An 18,973-nucleotide genomic window follows, 5' to 3' on the forward strand; every position below is an offset into this window, starting at 1 on the left:
TCATAATCAGTCTGACTTCCCAAAGTCTTTGACCTGGGGTGCTGAGACTCTGATATCCCAATATCCTAACATCATGGTCCCTAACACTGTGGCATAGCTCATTGCACTCAGTTTGAGTGAACTCTTTCAGCACCTGCAGACACCTTTGTAGAACTGACACAGCTTTTCCCCAAATGGCCCTACACCCAGCACCCACACCTAGGCATCTGCCAGTCTCTCTTATCCCCCATTAAGTACTACCACTGGCCCCACATTCACAGTCCATAATTCTTCTCGGAGGGGCACAGGAGGGCACTTATCTGTTTGGCAGATGGTCAAATAGAGATACAAGCAGGAAGTGATCCTCTTCTTCAGTATCACCCAGACCCATGGAGTTTCCTCATAATAGTCCTGAGCATGCTAAGTGCTTCCACTCTTTCCTGGACTAGAATGTCCACTCTCTGAGCTCTTAAGAGTTCTCTAATCCATGAGTGAGTGGGTGAGTGAGTGAGTGAACAAATGAACAAGCCTTGAGTTTCTCACTTCCCATTTGCATTGCTATTTGCCCAGAAGTGGGACAATAAGTTCCCTCCTATTCCCCTCCAAGAATTGTGGTGTCATGGATATGGCTCAGTGGTAGCACTTCCGGCCTGTGAGATTGCCCGTACCCCTATTGGCCCAAAGCACATCCTGGATAAATTTCCACATCTGCTGTCCCCAGGTTGAAGCCCCAGAGGTACAGCAGTCCCAGAGCTGCCTTTTGACTTCTGAACCAGTAAATACTGAGTCGCAGTTACTGTGCTTGGCCTAGCCTTATGCTCAGGCTGGAGAAAGAGAGCCATAAGTGCTAAGTGAGAGCAGAAAGCAAGGCAGTTAAGGAGAGAGTCAAGGAGAAAGGAAAGGAAGCAGGGCAAGGGGAGCTGGGTTTCAGCCATGGGCATGGAGAATGGAAAGAGCTGTGTGGAGATACTTTGCTCCCAACACCTTATTTATGGCCGCCTCAGTGCCTCCCCTTCCAGAACTTCAAGGTGAGGGGCCTGAATGGGGTAAAGATTGAGGTCTTTGTACATGTTTACGGGAAGACCTCAGGGTAAGTCAGAGAAGGAGGAGTGAGAACCTATGGTGGTTTCCCTGATACAGGTCTAGTTCCTCTTCTCTTCCTCATAGTTCTCTAGGCAGGACCTGCACCCATTTCTTTCCTGTCATAATGCTTCATTTTGAGGCCACAGGATTCAAAGCCCTCCCCCTCACCTGTCAGCTCCCACCCAGATCTCAGAAGAGCTGGGTGGTGAGGGACCATATAGATTGTATCTTGCCCTTGAAGCAAGGGGCGCAGTGAATGGGCAGCACAGCACAGCCACGCTCTCTTCTCCTGAGCACACGCCCAAGCCTACCAACCTCCCATGCCGGACGTGTTTCAGAATTTCCAACACCGACCGCTTCAAAGGGCCTGCGGCCCCACCATGTGCACATCTGGCAGTTGGCAGGCCTGCTGGGGCTGCAGTCCTTGGCCGGAGTCACCGTTCCTGTTTCAGCTCAGAGTGCTCAGCCAGCAGCAAAACAGTCCATCTGTTAGTGCAGCTCCTTGGAGTCACCCAGCCCCTGGCCTGGGACAGGGAGTCCCAGGAGCCGTAGGCCAGGTGCACCCTCCAAGGTCCTGCGGGGAGTGTCAGCGACATACTGAGCACTATCACAGGCATCTTGGGAAAGGAAGGAACAGGAGAAAGAACCCTAGGTTCAAGCTTGCACCAGGTTCCCTGTGCTGGAAAAACACTTCTCATGGGCTAAAGTTTCCGGAGCCTTCCTGGGACACCCGAGGATTCGGGCTGGCTGTACTCACTTGGCATGTGAATTCATATGATTTCAGGTTCCCTGGCCCCTCTGGAGAGCAGGGCCTCCACACCATGGGGAGAGTCAAATCCAAGTTAGAATGAGGCCCAGGAATGGGTGGGCTACTTCCTTGCACCCTAGGCTGCCATCCCAGAAAGGAAGTTTTTTAAAGCAGTCAAGAGTGGTGGGCCCTGGATTCACAGAAGCATACACATGCTGTCTGTGGTGGGGTGTCTATTTGCATCCCTTCCTCTGTGTCTGTGCGAGGTCAGAATCTGCAGCTATCTTGACACCAGGGGTGGGAGACTCTCTTAAGGTGCTGAGGCCTAGAACTTGCTTGACAGGTCTTCAGGAAACAGAGCCTCACTGTCTCCAGTGCCGTCCATGGGGCATCTGGAGGAGGCCTCCTTGTCTCTCCACCATGTGTTACTTGAACAACAGTCTGACCCAAGGTCTTGACACCCACAATGAAGTTTGGTCACGCAGCAGGCGTGGTGGGAGATGGGGTGGGGAACCCTTTTATGTGGAAATACAAAACTTGGGGCTAGAGCGATGACGCATTGGTAGGGTGTTTGCCTTGCACGCGGCTGACCCAGGAATCCCTGGCATTTCATACGGTCCCTTGAGCCAGGAGCCATTTATGAGCGCAGAACCAGGAGTAAACCCTGCGTGTGGCCCAAAAACCTAAATAAATGAATGAATGAATGAATGAATGAAACCATAACCAAAGAGGTTCCCAAAGACCCTCCAAAGTGACAAAGTGAGTAACTGCAGAAGCCACACAGTGTCCAAGGCCCAAACTAGCTCCTGACCCCTGAGAGAGCCTTTGCTGTGTCCACCCTTGAGCCTGGCACACGTGTCCACAATCCTCAGGTGAACCTTGCTCAGCCACACTCTGCTGTGATGCCTGAGTACACACATTCTTTGGGCATCAGCAGGAACATTGGCAGGCTGTATGAGCAAATAAACCGAAGTGGTGGGCTCCACCTATGTGCTGTGGAAGAGGAGTGCATTGTTCTCCATGTGTCTGAGCAAGTTTGCAACATCCTAGGACTCGGGGGTCTGACATCCCGCTCCAGCAGCTTCCCAAGAGGCGGGTGTGGCAAAGGCTGCAGAGCAGTGAGAAGAGCAGAACAGGGCTCCATGCAGATGCACACAACTCTACAAAAGTGTGTGAGTCATCTGTGCAAACCTGAGCCCTGATATTTCTCCTGCTCTCACACTACTGTTAGAGCCGTGTCCTGTGATGTACCCAAAACTTTCCCTTAGCCTTGTCCCACCCTGAGTGAAATGACCGCTCATTTCTCCTTCCCACCCCATTCATGGCCAACCCCTGCCACTGTATTCTGACCAGCCAACACCACTGCTGATGACCCACAGGTGTCCATGCTGACCCTCTGGCCATGCTATGCTAAACCAGCCACAAGGGCCCTTTCCTTCTCTCCCCTTTTAACCCTTTCTGTGGACTTCATCAGGGCCCATCCCTCACTGCAGTCACAGATCCACTGTCATCCATCTACACCAGGGCTTCCTCAGGGTCTCCTCCTGGAGCAGACTAGGTGCTGGGGAGAGGCCATTTCAGCTGTGCCCCAAGCTGACCCATAGACAGGGGAAAGGAAACCTTATTTTGCCAGGGTCTCTCTCTCTCTCTTTCTCTCTCTCTCACACACACACATCTCCTTGGGGGACCAGGAGGAGCCCCAAGAGCCCCCATTTATCTGGTCTGGCTAGCGGCCCCTCCTGTCACACTTCCTCAGGAAAACAAATACCCCTGTCGCCTGCCATCCGGTGGCAGCGAGATTAGCATTTGAAAGTTTCCTTTGCATTAATTTCAGACGAAATAAAAATATGGGCCCAGAAGCCCCCTTCCAGGAGGAGGAAGCTGGATACCCAGCGCCCTCATTGGCAAGAAAACACGTGTGCTGGCCGGGGGACATCTGGTCCTCCCCTCCACCCACCCCCCCAACACTGTCTTGCAATTACCCGGTTAATTGGAGCATTGTTGCCGGGAGCTCTCACATTCTTGTCTCCTATCTGCTGGGCCTGCTTGGGAAGGGCCTTGTGTTTTTGACCACTTCCTGCCCCCCACAGTGAGTGGGGCTTAGCTTGGTCTTTGACCAGCTGTGTGACCTGGGGCAGGTGTCCTGAGCAGTTGGCTCCTCCTCTGAAAACTGTAGGTCCTGCGGAAGAGTAGAATGGATCATTTGAGACGCCTCGTGTACCAGATGGTTCACCAAGGCCATAGATGGATTGTCGAGGGGGGCCAGCCCTGACCACCAGGCAGAGTAGCAGAGGCACAGATTGGGGAAGGACGTGCTTTGGAGTCACACAGTTGTTTGTTGAGCTACTTTTCTGGTTTGATCCCCAGGAGGCGACTCTTTCCTCTACTCAACCCTCCTTTGCCAACGGGGGCCCTCAGGCAGGCACCAGCCCATGCCCTGTTCTCTGGGTGCAGGGGGAACTGTTTCCCCTCAGTCTGGTTCTGGGACTGTGGCCATATACAGGCTCCTTCCCTGTTAGTGTGGATGCTCCTTGAGGCTCTGGAGCTGCAGTTGTGGTTGCACTCCACATCTTTTAAACAATGCTCCAGGCTCCCAGGCACCCCTACTGACCTGTGTTCATTGCAGCTTCATTGTAGTCCACAATCCTGGGATTCCCAAACCTGGGCTCTTCCATCAGCCAGGGGGAGCCTTTCCCTATGTCCTCTGTGACTAGTTTCCACACCACCATGCTCTGATTTGCACCAGGTCCCCATGTCCTGATTTATATGTGTCTGATTCTCTCTCTCTCTTTCTCCTCTCTCTCTCTCTCTTTCTCCTCTCTCTCTCTCTTTCTCCTCTCTCTCTCTCTCTTTCTCCTCTCTCTCTCTCTCTCTCTCTCTCTCTCTCTCTCTCTCTCTCTCTCTCTCCCCACACACACACACACACACACACACCCGGTGACACTCAGGGGTTACTCCTGGCTATGTGATCAGAAATTGTTCCTGGCTTGGGGGACCATATGGGATGCCAGTCAGTCCGTCCTAGGCTAGCTTGTCCAAGGCAGACATCTTAGCGCTTGCACCACCACTCCAGTCCCCCATTTTCATTTTCTGGTTTATACCAGGTCCCATGTTCTGTTTCTTTTTTTTTTATTTTATTGTGTTGGTTTTTGGGTCACACCCAGCACTGCTCAGGGGGTTACTCCTGGCTCTGTGCTCAGAAATCACTCCTGGTAGGCTCAGGGAACCATATGGGATGCTGGGAATCAAACCAGGGTCTGTCCTGTGTTGGCCACATGCAAGGCAAATGCCCTACCACTGTGCTATTGCTCCAACCCCCCATGTTCTGTTTTATACAGGTCACATGCCCTGGTTTGTACTGGGTTCTTCTTCTTTCCACTTCCTTGAACTTTCCCGTCTCTATCTCTCTGTCTCTTTCTATTCTGACCTCATCTCTTTGTATCTCTTTTAATGTTGGCATCTCCTCTTGTCTCCCTCCTATTGTCTTGCCTGTCTTGAGTCTCCTCTTTGCACCCCCACCCTTCACCCTCACTCTCTTTTTCTCTTCTTATGGCCCTGGCAGATGAGATGGAACATGCCTTCCTGCAGAGAGCTGGCAGGAGAAGAGCTGGCGGAGCTAGAAGGCGCTGCTGACCAGTGGCCAGGAGACCCCAGGAGCCTGGGCGAACCACATGGATTGAGTGCCAATACTGTAGGCCCCTTTAGAAAAGTGCCCTGACCCTCCCACAGTTCTAGCAGGGATGTGGTGCCAGTTTCAGGACTCTAATCTTGGAGGCTGGAGGCAGTCCTGTCTGCCAGGCCCTGGGGACCTGGTATATGCTGGGCCCTGACTCAGGAGAGGCCCCAGAAGCCAAGCTCCTGGGATTGGTGGAATCTCAAGGGGCCTCTCCCAGAGGCCCTACTTGGGCTGCTCAAGGGAGGGGGAACTGGTGAGTTCAAGTCCCCTGGGGATACAATGAGATCATGGAACAGAGATGGAGCAGAGTGTTTAGTCATTCATTCAACAAACACTCCCCTGACTTGGGCTTGGTCCCAAGGGCAGAGATGAATTAGGCACAGGCCCTGCCCTCTCAGAAAGCTTAGGGTCTTTCCCCATACATGGCATAAAGGCACACTTTGTAACAGTGTGGATTCAGGGCTAGGAGGAGCTCATTCTTGCACTCTCTACTGGTTCAGGCATATACTCAAGCACTAGAGGCAGTTGGACAAGCTGAGCAGAAATATCTGGAGACTATTATGACTGGTGGGGAGAAGAGGCCCCTTAACATGGACAGCAGAGCACAGTTGGGTACATCAAAGGAGAGAAGGAATGATTGGGTCAGGGAGCTCTTGAGAGGCCGTGGGGAATGTCCAACCTGTACAAGGGGCCTTGGCAAAGGCACTAGCTCTGTGTCATTAACTGTATGAACACTAAGGCCAGGAGGTGGGTCGTGGTTCTCCAGCCAAGTGAAGGAAAGTGGCTGCAGATAGGAACTCTCACACTAACAGGCAGTGGACAGGGAAGGAAAGGTGCTGTGAGCATCTCCAGAGTCAATCAGACAGACAGAACCACAGCATATCGAATGATGTACTGGCTCCAATGAGGCAGCATTGCAGTGAGGTCTGGTAAGCCAGAGGAAGCACTTGTACCATGGCCTACAGCCTGGTTGCATGGGATATCATCCTTAGGGTGAGCAAATAAGGTTCTCTCCTTCCAAAGGAAAGTACAAGGGAATATGGCTTTCAGAAAGAGGGAATAGATTTATATTTGCCACTTGCTTCCAACATCCCAAAGCACCTAGAGCTTCATCTTCAGATACAGCTCTGAATGTGTGGGCCACGGAGAGAGAAAGGGCAGGGCATGGCATCAGCCCAGGGCCCCAAATTTTCCAAGTGCCACTGTGGATTACACATCGCAGTGTAGTTGCTACAACTCACAGGCAGCTTGGAGGCAGGGACACTGAAGCAACTCTGGCAGATCCCACTAACCCCCTTCGTAAGCTGTCCAGGGAGGCAGAAAAGGAAGTTCCTTGGCTTCCCCAGAAATGTTTTAAGACTGATAGCAGAGAGTTTGCATCCATGCACTCGAGGACACATATCCACTGCCTTCCAACTGCCTTCCCTGCCAGCCAACTGTCTTATAGTACTCTTCCCTTCAACCCTCTCCTAGTCTGCTCCTTCCAGGCCTCTCCCTTCTAGCACTCCTCTTATCAGGCTCCATCTAGCTCGTCACCCTGGAGTAGATTCTGGTCTTTCCAAAGAAGTATGTTCTTCTCACATTAGTTAACATAATAATACCACTACAAAGACAAACAATTTGTTGTATGCCCATTTGGTACACAGGAAACTGAGACTAAGGCAGAGAAACCAAGTGGTTTCTCAGGATCTCAGGATCTCAATGATCTCAGTGATCTCAGGATCACTTCCTAGAGACTCATGCCCTTGGCAGAGTTCCTGTCCTCACAGTTGTTGCAAGTCAGTCCCTGAAAAGGTTGACTGATGGAGGGATGGAGAATGAGGTCTTTCCCCTCCAGCTCGGAGCACGCGTCTGCCACCCTGTCCAGCCGACGGTTCTGAGGTGAAACGGCGGGTAAACAGCTCGCAGACAGTCAGGCTTGTGGAAATATTAGCTTTGTTCGGTGGACAAGACTGAAGTCCAAAGTCTCAGCCTCAGTTCCAGCCAAAAAGCCTCTCGCCTTCCACAGACCCTTGTTTTTATCCCCCAGAATCAGGTACCACCCAATGGTGGGATCAGATACCACCCAATGGTGGAAGCAGAATCAGGTACCACCCTACGGTGGGGGCAGAATGCCAGGTCACACCCTAGGGTAGGGCACAATCACTGATCAGGGTAGGGTCAGTAACATAATAATCCCATAAAATGTTTACATACACAACAATTCCCCCGTTTGTAGTAAACAAACTATTGTCTACAATTATTAAAGGAAAAACTAGTCATTAATAAAAGAGCGGCTGTTTGCATAAGCTCATTACAGGAAAATATAAAAAAAATCTTCTAACCTAAACACAGGGTGTCTAAAACCAGAAACATGTATCAAGGAATCAACTACAAGCTCCTGAGAAGATAAATCTAAGACGTACATAGATCCTTCGAAGAGACACCAGAAAGGTTGTATAGCAGGCGAGAAGAAGCACCTTTTCTTTATTTGTTGTTGTTGTTGGTTTTTGGTATTTGGTTTTTGGATCACACCTGGCAGTGCACAGGAGTTACTCCTGGCTCCATGCTCAGAAATCGCTCCTGGCAGATAATGGAATTCGAACCAATGACCTTCTGCACACAGTCACTAGGTCAGACCTGCCAAGACCCATTCCTACCTTCGTAATTTGTCTCTTCTGCCACATGTGCTTATCTCCTAGACTGCATGCCCTTCCGCACCTGGGACACCTTTTCTAGTGTCCCCACATTTCTCTCATCCTGCTCCCATCTTTCAGTAAGCAGTGCCTCCTCTAGAAAGTCTTCCTCAACCCAAAGTTAGATCCAGTGCTTCCTGGGGGCCTTACAACCTTGGGTGTTTCTTTTGACTAAGAATTAGTGTTCAGAGCCATAGAACTGAGAGGTTGCTGCTTCCCACTGTCCTGCTGGGTAGATGCTCAGAACTGAGTTTATCAGATGAGCATGTGGAGAGAAGGAGAGAGAGAGAGAGAGGACTCAATGAAACCTCCCCATAAATCCTGAACGATAGAGGGATAGGGATGGAGAGAGAGAGAGAGAGAGAGAGAGAGAGAGAGAGAGAGAGGACTCAACGAAACCTCCCCATAAATCCTGAGCGATAGAGGGATAGGGATGTAGAACCCCACCCTGCTCTGTGCACTGATCTGGGGACCTCTGTTTGTCATGGGTCATGAGTGAGCGGCTAGCCCCCCTGTTCCCAGAGAACAGAGATGGGCTCAAGGAACTGTGGTAGGTGGCAAGAGAGAGGATGGGGAGCCATGGAGCCAAACCCAGGGGACCAGGCTGTGAAGACAGCGATGGTCCTTCTCCAACCTCACCACCTCACTCCCAGGAGCCTCTGCTCTCCAGCAGCTTGTCCGCAGCCTCAGACCTCCCCGGGGCTGTCAGCACACTGACCTTCCCGCTTCCCACCTGTCACCGCCCGTCACGGCCAATTAGAGTCACAGAGCAGGGATCCCCAGTTCTGGGCCAACTGGGGAGCAGGAGGGAAGCGTGCTGCCCCGGGAATAGGGTCAGGAAGCCACATGGGCAGGGGGCCACAAGGGCTCTTGGCAAACACCTGCCCGCCTCCTGTGCCACTCTGAAGAGAGGGGAAAGGCAGGGGTGGTTAGGTGCTGGCTTCCCGGCTCTACCATTCCCTCTGTATTGTGCCTACTACTGCAGGGCCTCATGTTTGGGGGTCCATGATTTGTGGGTGGGGACCCCTCCACACAGGCACCTCAGAGCTGTGCCCCCACGATGCCTCTTTCTGCTGGGTCCTGTGACCATGGGACCCTTTCTCTGTCCTTCCCCCCAACCTTATGATACCTCCCTGAATTTTCCAGGGCTATTCCTCAGTCTTGGGAGATGACTAATAAACAAATACCTGAAGACTCATGGTATGGAAACATGGACACAGAAGCCCAGTCTGCGCATGGGAAGGAGCTCCTGGGCAGTTGATAGGGAGAAAGACTGGTGGGGTAGGGAAGAGAAAGAGGAGTAGAGGGGCTCCAAGACAAGCAAGACAACTTGAGAGAAACAAGCAGAGATGACCAGACAAAAGGAGATAGAGAGGAGGCCAGAACAGAAAAAGACTGAGATAGGACCAGAGTGATAGTGCAGAGGGTAGGGCACTTGCCTTGCATGTAGCCAAGATTTGGCTACCCCATATGGTTATCTGAGCACTGTCAGGAGTGATTCCTGAGTGCAGAGCTAAGAGTAAGCTCTGAGCATCACCAAGTATGACCCAAAAACCAAGGAAAGAAAAAAAAGAAAGGGGGTAAAAAGGAGGAGGGAGGGAGGCAGGGAAGGAGAGAGGGAGGGATGGAGGGAGGGAAGGAGGGAGGGAGGAAGAAGGAAGGAAGGAAGGAAGAAAAGGAAGGAAGGAAGGAAGGAAGGAAGGAAGGAAGGAAGGAAGGAAGGAAGGAAGGAAGGAAGGAAACGATGGGAAAGGTGAAGGAAGTGGAGAAGGGAGAAAGAACCGAGTATAAACCAATGCATAGAACCCATGAAAACCAGGACATGGGACCTAAAAAAGCCATAGACTTAATAGGGACTGGTGGGCCCTCTAGAGGAGGTTTCCTGGAGCAGGACCTCGGGTAATTGTGGAAGTGATTCCTGCCTGGACAGTAGGAGCTGAGTTCCTTAGCAGCACTGGGCAAAGTGATGCTCCAAGCAGCCCAGGAACCCCTGACTACCCATGCCCACCACTGTCGCCACTCCTCACAACAGGCCTGCCTGCAGGAAACTGAGGCATGGACTAGCACACCCAGTGAGCAGCAGCGCCAAGACTCCTTATTTTCTGTTCCTCTCAAGGAGTCCCTGGCCAGAGGTAACTGGCCAGAGACTTCCCCTGCCACATCCACTGCTGCCCCACTCAAGTCAAGCCCTCGTGTCTTTTGTGTTCCAGGCCACTTTCTGGGGAACAACACAGTCATCGACGTCCTCCGCCAAGGGGGACTGGAGGTGGAGCACACACCAGCCGGGCAAACGGTCCACAGGTAAGAGGTGCCACCCTGACCCCATTAATGCCTGCAAGGGGGTGCTGTGAACAAGCCCATGTCTAAGCTGCCTCAGAGAAACTCTTGAGAGGGCAGGAGGCAGGCAGCAGTGCTTGTGATCGAGATGTTTAGGATTTAGATGGGTGTTGGAGGCGGGGTATGACTCTAGGGGAGCCTCTGAGTTGCTGTGTAGGGTTCTGGTGGAGGTCAGGACCTGGCTGCAGGGAGCCCATCCATTGCCCTTACTTGTCCTCCTGAGATCACTCAAGTTTCTCAATTGCTGCCTTTTGCTAAGGACCCCACAGGAATGCTTTTGACCAGGACCACCTCCTCCATAATGTCTCTCTTCTCTCTGGTGGAGGCTTCCCTGTCCAGCTCCAGAGAAGACAGGGTAGAGGAGTTCCTGAGGGTAGTTGTTGTATTACATAATTAATGATGGAGCTGGATGGGGCTGGATGGTGATGGATGCCATTCCAGGCCACGTGGCTTCACAACCCCATTCAGCCGGTGAGTCCCAGGCCCAGGTGAAATCACTCACTCACACGCAGGCGTCCAGAAGCAACAACTTTATTCATGCCCTATTCACCACATGTGTGTGGCCTACTCATAACCTTTCAAGCATTCAGCCATTCTAGGCTAGCCCTGCATCTTAACTCACTTTAGCCATCTTCAGGGCCAAAGGAAACGGCCAAAAGGGGCCGAATTCCCTCGGTCCCAGCCTTATCTACCTTTTCCAAGACCCCTCCCAGGAATGGGAGGTCTTGCAGGTAAGGTCACACCTATTATCCGGTTCCCAAGACCCCTCCCAGAAATGGGTGGGTCTCAGGTACACCACAGGTAGTCATAGGATTTCAAACTGGGTGGGTAGAGAGTGTCCACACAGCCTATCCTTTGCCCATTTTGCATCCTCATCCATAGGGGGACAGGCACTCCTGCTATCACCCACTTGCATGTGCCAGGCACATGTACTCAACCTGAGAAATCCTGGAAACCCCCACAGCAAGGGCCCCTGGTAGTGTCTCCCATCTTAAAACTGGTGCTTGAGGCCAGAGAGGAGAAGTCACAGTGCAGGGGGACACAGTTCCTGTCCATGGGCACAGGCTGCCTGAGATGCAGTCACTCTCTCTCCCCTGGGGCAGAGAGGGATCTTCGAGGGAGCACTCAAATCTAACAGCTCTGACTGTCCCTGCTCTACAAAAGTGAGGCCTGGAGCCTCTAGTCTCCCAGCTGAAGGACCCCTGATCCTGGGAGAGGCACCTACAAATAAATGGCCTCATGTGGAGCTTCTATGCACTGTTGAGATGCTCATCTGGTTCTCTGAGCATCACACTCATGAGCAGATGTGTCTGAATGGAGAGGTCTCACAGCCCAAAGGCCAAGCCTTCCTTGAGTTCCAAGGATCTTCATCTTGAAGCTCTTTATATGTGTCCAGGCCTCTATTTATCTCAGAACTGGACCCTAGAGGAGTCCTCGCTCCCCACTAACCCCTGCTCCAAGGGCTTTCTGCCAGAGTCTTGAGTATTCTGAAATCCTGCAGGGGTTGAGTTTGAAAATACAGGAACTGGGGACTGGACAATAAGAGTCATTAGAGAAACAAATATTTCATGGGACCCTCCTTTGTCTGCCTCTTTTTTTTTTCTTTCTGGTTTTTGGGTCACACCCGGCAGTGCTCAGGGGTTACTCCTGACTCCATGCTCAGAAATTGCTCCTGGCAGGCACGGGGGACCATGTGGGACACCGGGATTCGAACCGATGACCTTCTGCATGAAAGGCAAACGCCTTACCTCCATGCTATCTCTCCGGTCCCCTTTGTCTGCCTCTTTGAATTATCTCCCTGGCACTATACTAGCTCCAGGACTCTGGGAGACTCAGCAGGCCATGAGGGCTGATAGATCCAGCCCTGCTCCTTTAATGGGTAAGAAATCCTTTTTCATGTGGGACTGGCAGGAAAGAAGCTAAGGGGACAGGCCATAGGCTGCCTTTGGACCTGCCTCTCCTGTCACCTCAAGAACCTATTCCCTGCCTTATCTCAGCTCCTACTTGACACTGACAGGGAAGTAATGGTCTTCCTTGGGTCACTGCATGTGCCCCCAGATTGGCAAGGATGAGGAAAAGCAAAAGCATGCTCCCAGGCTGGGCTGTGTCACCCACTTCAGTGAGATACACACTCTGCATCCCAGAACCGTTTGCTTACAGTTTACAGGTTCACTGCAAGCAGGGCACTGGGTTAGACTCACACAAAACCCTGCCTCTGCCCACAGAGCTCAGCACCACAGCACACCTGCCTTGTCACTATCTGGGAGGCAGAGGCAGGACACACCACATCCTTGTGCCTGCAAATCCAGTGCTGACCTGCTTGCCCCATCTTGCTACTCCTACGAAGGTACTTGGTGAATCGATGGTCACATGATGACATATGGTTCAGTGGCCAGTAACCATGTTAGCTTCCTCTGATCAGTGATGGCCTTTAGGAAAGGCTTCAGCCACTGACCTGGTACCAGTGCTGATCTCAGGGCCTTGCAAACTTGCTCTAGAAGGTCCACCAGAGGCTGGTGCAAGGAAGTCACATACTTCCTAGGAGACTGAGGAAGACACAGCAATGAAGTAACTCACCTGCCATGCATAGTGGAGCAGAACTTCTGCTGTTCAACTGTCTCGCAATGAGCAGCAACACACACACCCCTCACCTCTACAGGTAGCCACTGCCAGTAGCACATCTTCTCCATCTTCTCCATCTCCCCTGCAGCCTAACTCTAAGACCGTGGGGTTGTCTCTCCCTACATAGCCCAGAGTTGCGCCTCTACCCTGAAGCAAGACCCTAGCTCCCACACACCATGTCACCTGTGCTGTTGTCCTTTCCAGCCCTGCTGCCCAGAGCCCAGCACCCACGCCCAAGGAAATCTCAGCGAGTCCAGCCCCAGTGACCCTGGCTGCTGTGGAACCCGCAGCGCCCTCGGCAACCCCCACCACCCCACCTGAGGAGGAGGACCCTGCCCTGTCCCCACACCTCCTGCTCCCTGACAGCCTAAGCCAGCTGGAGGAGTTTGGGCGGCAGAAGAAGTGGCACAAGAGACAGAATAAGCACCCGCGGCCACGTCAGTTTAATGATCTCTGGGTCCGTCTTGAGGACAGGTGAGGCTGGTGGGTGGGCAGGTGTATCTCACCCTGAGGACAGTGAGGTGCATGGGCAGATGAGACTGCCTGATCATGAGGTGCATAGGCAGGTTGCTGGTAGGCCCCCAGCTCAGATCCCTACACCTGGCCCAGGAACACAGTCCCCACTAGCTCTTTCTAAGGAAAGCAGGCCATGGAGGGCCACAGCCCATTCAGAGCTTCCTCCCATTGGTGCTCCAGACTGGTTAGTCTTCCGGCTCTTACCCACAAAGGCAGAGCAAGCACGTTCACTCAGAGTAGGGCGAGGAGATGGGTGCCTCATTCAGGACTTAGAGAGTCAGCCTTGCCTTCTACTTTCTGGACACACCGAGTCTGCTAGGATTCTGTGTCTGCTGAGCCTGACTGTGACACTAGGAGACCATGGACCAGACTGATGTGAAACATTACAGAAGGGGACCCCCCCCCCCCATGCAGTGAGCTGCTCTGTGTCAGGTGCCCTGCTCAGCTCTGTGTCAGGAGGGGGATTTGTGTTAATCTCGCTGACATCACTCCCAGGCCATGCCTATCTTCTCTGTTCTCTGCTTGGATGGCTCTTGTAGACCATAGCCTGCCTACTGATCATCCATCTCCTGCCACATGTGATGTCTGTGTCACCTTCCACCACACCCAGGTTCCATATAGAACTGCCACCTTAGATCTGCTTTATTACGAATCAATTTGGGAACCAGATCAGCAGAGCTCCTGGGGGAGTGGCTGGGCTTCATGAAGGGAAAAAAATCTCCCAATGCATAGGGCCCAACCAGGCTGGACCACACTAATCAGAGGCCAAGCAGGGCCTAGGCAGCTGAGGGCCTAGCCTGCACTTTGCACTCTCTTGAGCTTTGTCACACACCCAGCCCCACTCTGGGGAGCTTGTCCAAGGCCTGCCTCCTGTGGCTGCCACTTCCTGCCCTTCACAGCCAGGTTTCAGAGTCATCAACCCAGGGTACAACCAGCCCACAACCTCATAGCCTGTGGGGTGTGCTGTATGGAAACGACTTCTAGAGCTAGAGAGATAGTACAGTGGGTAGGTCACTTGCCTTGCACAGGGGTTGACTAGATGCAATTCCTGATACCCCATATGATCCCATGAGCACTTCCAGGAGTGATTCTCTGAGCTCAGAGCCAGGAGTCAGCTCAGAACACTGCAGGGTGTGGCCTAGAAACAAAAAAATATTATTTTTAATTAAAAACAAAAAGACTTCTAGCAAGTGAGTGCCAAGTGCTCTGACTGCTGGGCACTAGCTTCAAACATCTGGCTCGGGTTCCAGGGAAATGTACTTCTGCAGAGTGCTGGCTGCCGGCTGCCTGAGCAGCGGCATTGCAGAGGCTTTTCAGGGGAGGGGAGCTGAGTTCATAGCACATCCCTCAAATCAGGAGTTAGGGCCTAGAGTTCCTGGGGAAAGGGGAGGCTTCAGAGGTGCCTGCTACTTGGTTGTCAAAAGGTGCCATCAGGGGTGACTCAGCACCCTGAAATCCAGCAGGTTCCAGAGTCCTGACCACGGCTGATCCAGCCCATGCAGTACAGGCCTCTTAGGCCTCCTAGTCCCTGACCTCTCCAAAGGCACCATTGAGCAAATGACTCCAAGCAGCCCCCTTCCAGACACACCTCATTCTGACACACGCTGCCTGGTATTGGGGCAGCACAGCTTTTCTTTGGCAAGAAGAAGTCACTTTTCAGCCCCTGTGAGTTGTTATTGAAGAGATCTCCCTCATCTGGTGGGCTGGAGCAGGAAATTTCTACCAATTGGCAGCCTGTTTTTGGAGGTTTCTTGAGACTTCTTCAGGAATGGTTTCAGGTTTCCCCCAAAAATTCGGAGCTTAGCTTCTGTTGCTCCTCACACATCCTTTTTCTTGGAGATTCAGGTCCAATCTATGTTTTTCTCTTTTTCCCTAAGCCCTTCCACTCCTCTCTCAACTCTCTGCTTCTCACCATCTATCCAGGTACCTACTATTTAGGCATAGCCCCATGCTTATACAGGTCACAAAATCTGCAACAACTTCACATAACTGTCCATGCTAGGAGCCCTGGAAACCGCTAGTACTTGGTTTTTGCTGGGTCACCAGCTTATTGACCGAGTGCATGAGTGAAAGGAGTGAGAGCTGGGGTCAGAGGCTGCAAGCACCCAGCCAGGACACCACCTGGAGTAGGCTGGCCTCCACTCACCCTTCATTCCTCAAGATGTAAACACACGGAGGAAGTTTAGAGAAGCAGCAGCCCATGGCAGGATGATTTATTGGGACCCGTGGAAAAGGCCGAGTGTGCATCCACAGATGACTGTGTAGCAGCAACAATGCTCTCTTGGGAACTCCCACATCTGAGAACCAGGAGGAAGAGGCAGCAGGACCATGACAGGCTCTGGGGTGAGCCAGGGACAGGTCATAGGAGACATTTCCCGGCAGGCTGTATGCAGAGCTGCACCCCAAGGTAGCATGCATGAGAGCTTATGTAGATTGACTGTTGACTGTCCACCCAGCACCATTCTGTCAGTGCACGGCTGGTGTGTCTGTGTGTCTATATGCCTGTGTGTTTTCATGATTGATGCTGGACCACCAGGACAGTGATTATGGGGCAGGTGCTAAAAACAGGCACTTCCAAGTGTGGGCGCAGAGAAGCAAGTCACAGAGGTAGCATCAGGTTGTAGTGGACTCAGAGCCTTGTCAGTGCCATCATGGAGGGGTTGGGGTCACTGTCCTACGCTTCAGTTTCTAGTCAGTTTTTCAACTTGCCTAGAAGCTCATGCAAGGGAATGATATAGTGGTATAGGCCTGAGTTTGCCTCCTGATGAGTAGCCAACCCACCATCCCCTTCCTGACTCGTTTCACTGGCTCTGTGTTTTATTTGGTTTTTGGGTCACACCTGGCAGCACTCAAGGATTACTCCAGGCTCTGCACTCAGAAATCGCCCTTGGCAGGCATGTGGGACCATATGGGATGCTGGGATTTGAACAGCCATCCTTCTGCATACAAGGGAAATGCCTTACCTCCATGCTATCTCTCCGGCCCCACTGGCTCTGCTTTTGGGCACAGTGGGCCTTGGGATTTCTCCCTGCCACATTGGGGATAGGATAGGGGAGGATGGTGCTGACTCTGCATCTGTGTTGCTAAGAGGTGGAAGCAGGATAAAAGTGCAGTGGGTAGCACCCTTGCCTTGCATATGGCCAGCCCTGGTTCAATCCCTTGCACTGTATGTGGTTCACGAAACCCAATGCCCACCAGGAGTGATTTCTGAGTACAGAAGCAGGAGTAAATTATAAGCACCACTGGGTATGTTCCCTTCTCTCCAAAAATAAATAAATAAATAAAAGCACAGCAAATAAGACAGGATAGGTATTTCGCTCCGGCTCCTCCATTTCTTACTTTGCAACTATGAGGTGGTCAGACAGCTCCAGATCTGATAACTCACAATAAAACATCCAGAATCAGTTACTAGATCCTCGAAATATAGTCTCTGGTTCCCACCCTCTTCCCCTAAATAGGGAGCTACAAGTGGATCCACAACTGTCTGGGGCTGAGGGATTCTGTCCCTGGCTGGCACAGGGACAGCACCCTAAAATGAGGCAGCCTGTATCTGTGAGGGGAACCTATGGTGGCCATAGACCTCCCAGTGCCAGGCCCCAGCGAGACTGAGGGGAGGTCAGGTACCTCCAACACAGGAGACTGGTGGCTAACGGCCTGGAGGCTGGCATGGCCCAGACATGGAGACAGGGAACCACAAACTAATGCTCATCTCTGGGCTCTGCCTGCTCATGAGCACCTTACTGGAGACCTGTAATTAGGCTCACATGGGGTATTCTCCCGCTGGATCCTATGGAAATTGCCCCTCAAAGGTAGCAGACCTTCCCACTCCTCATCCCCATCTCTGTCATGTCCCAGGCCAGCAGCCCTGACTTTTAGCGACCCTCCAGTGCTAGGACAGCCCTGCCTCAGTCACTCTTCCTACCTCTCACGATTCCACTGCCTAAAAGCATTTGAGGTCCAGTCTGGACCTGGTCCTTCTTAGAATTGATGAGAGAACTGAGACTGCAAGGCTAGATTTATGCAAAGTCTCACAGCCAGTGAGAACACAGGGCTAGCTAGCACGGGCTGCATCCTTTCCCCACTCGGGGGCCCTACACTCAGGGCAGCCGGCCCCTGTGTGCCAGCCATCCTCAGAGCCTGGGAATACTTGAGTGTTTGCTTTGGCTTCGAGGCTCCTTTGCCACGAGACAGTTTCCCCATCATGGGCCTGGGGCGGGGGTGGGGGGTTGGGGTGGGCACTGAGCTTTTTGAGCTATGGGCCCAGAGCAGGGGGACAAAAGGGGTGCATTTGGAGGGGCTTTCCCTCCCCAACCTCCCCCCCACCCCAACCTCACTCCATTTCCCTGGGACTCCTTCCAAGCAATAAAAAACCCTCCCAGGCTCCAACAGAGACTTTCCTTCTTTGGTTTTCAAAGTGCGAAAGCAAACGCCTTCAGGCGCCTTTCGAGTTGCTTTCCTAACTCCCGCTTGGTCTCCCTTCTGAGGCGGCGCCAGGGCTGGCTGCCAGCCTGACCCCAGCTGGGGCATAGGAGTGGCAGGCCCAACTCCTGCCCAGGGTCTGCACACCAGGCTCCCCCCCCCCCCCCCCGGCGCTTGCCCTTAAAGCATCCAACAGCAGCTGGGAGCAACTTACACAAACGTTTGGTGGTGGTGGTGGTGTGTGTATCTGTGTGTCTGTGTGTGCGTGCGAGCCTTTTCTTTTTATTAGAAAAAAATAAAGGGAACGACTGAAGGAGCTGAGGTTGTGACCTTGCTGAGCACCGGTAGGACCCCTGCAGGGTCCAAGGCTACTGGAGGTCGCAGCAGGTCTCAGCTGATCCTTCCTTGTCCTCCCACTGTGGCTCCTTCACTCTGCTGGGGATATAGCCCAGCTGGGAGGCCAGGCTACCCCAAGCATGTCCACATTCTGCCCTCCTGCCAGCTCCATTTCCTTGGCGTGGAAATAGGAATAATAATCTGACACCCGTCTCAGCTGAGCATCTGTCACTGTGTCTGTGGCCCATGGGCGTGCTCTAGAGACAGAGGCTGTTATTCCTGAGAAAAACTGGCACGATGGCTGCTAAAAATAGTGCCACATGCCACCTTTGGAGGGCTGGCTAAAGTGCTACCTGAAGAAAGCTATATGCAAGTCACCAAACAAAGAGAAACCTGGATGGGACTCACAGTTATCAATGGGAGATGTAAATGGTTTGCCAGGAGCTCAACTCTTCTGCTGGCACCAGGGGATGGAAAACAGGTCTGGAGCCTCTAGGTTAGGGCACTAGTTAGAGACAGACCTTTGCAATGGGCAGGTAGTAGATATCACATGGGGTGGGGATGGGAGACAGGCCTGGATGA

General features: G+C 52.5%; 1 protein-coding gene across 1 annotated transcript in view; it reads left to right on the plus strand.

Annotated features, from left to right (window-relative positions):
- Positions 1 to 18,973, plus strand: part of LOC126011672 (metalloprotease TIKI2-like) — a 37,644-nt gene that overhangs the window by 17,104 nt on the left and 1,567 nt on the right. Inside the window, exons 5-6 of the mRNA XM_049775486.1 lie at positions 10,372 to 10,462; positions 13,325 to 13,594. Of these exons, the coding sequence (XP_049631443.1) occupies positions 10,372 to 10,462; positions 13,325 to 13,594 (361 nt within the window). The remainder of the gene's footprint in view (positions 1 to 10,371; positions 10,463 to 13,324; positions 13,595 to 18,973) is intronic.

The sequence above is a fragment of the Suncus etruscus genome, chromosome 6 (genome assembly GCF_024139225.1).
Source record: "Suncus etruscus isolate mSunEtr1 chromosome 6, mSunEtr1.pri.cur, whole genome shotgun sequence".
Lineage (NCBI taxonomy): Eukaryota > Metazoa > Chordata > Mammalia > Eulipotyphla > Soricidae > Suncus > Suncus etruscus.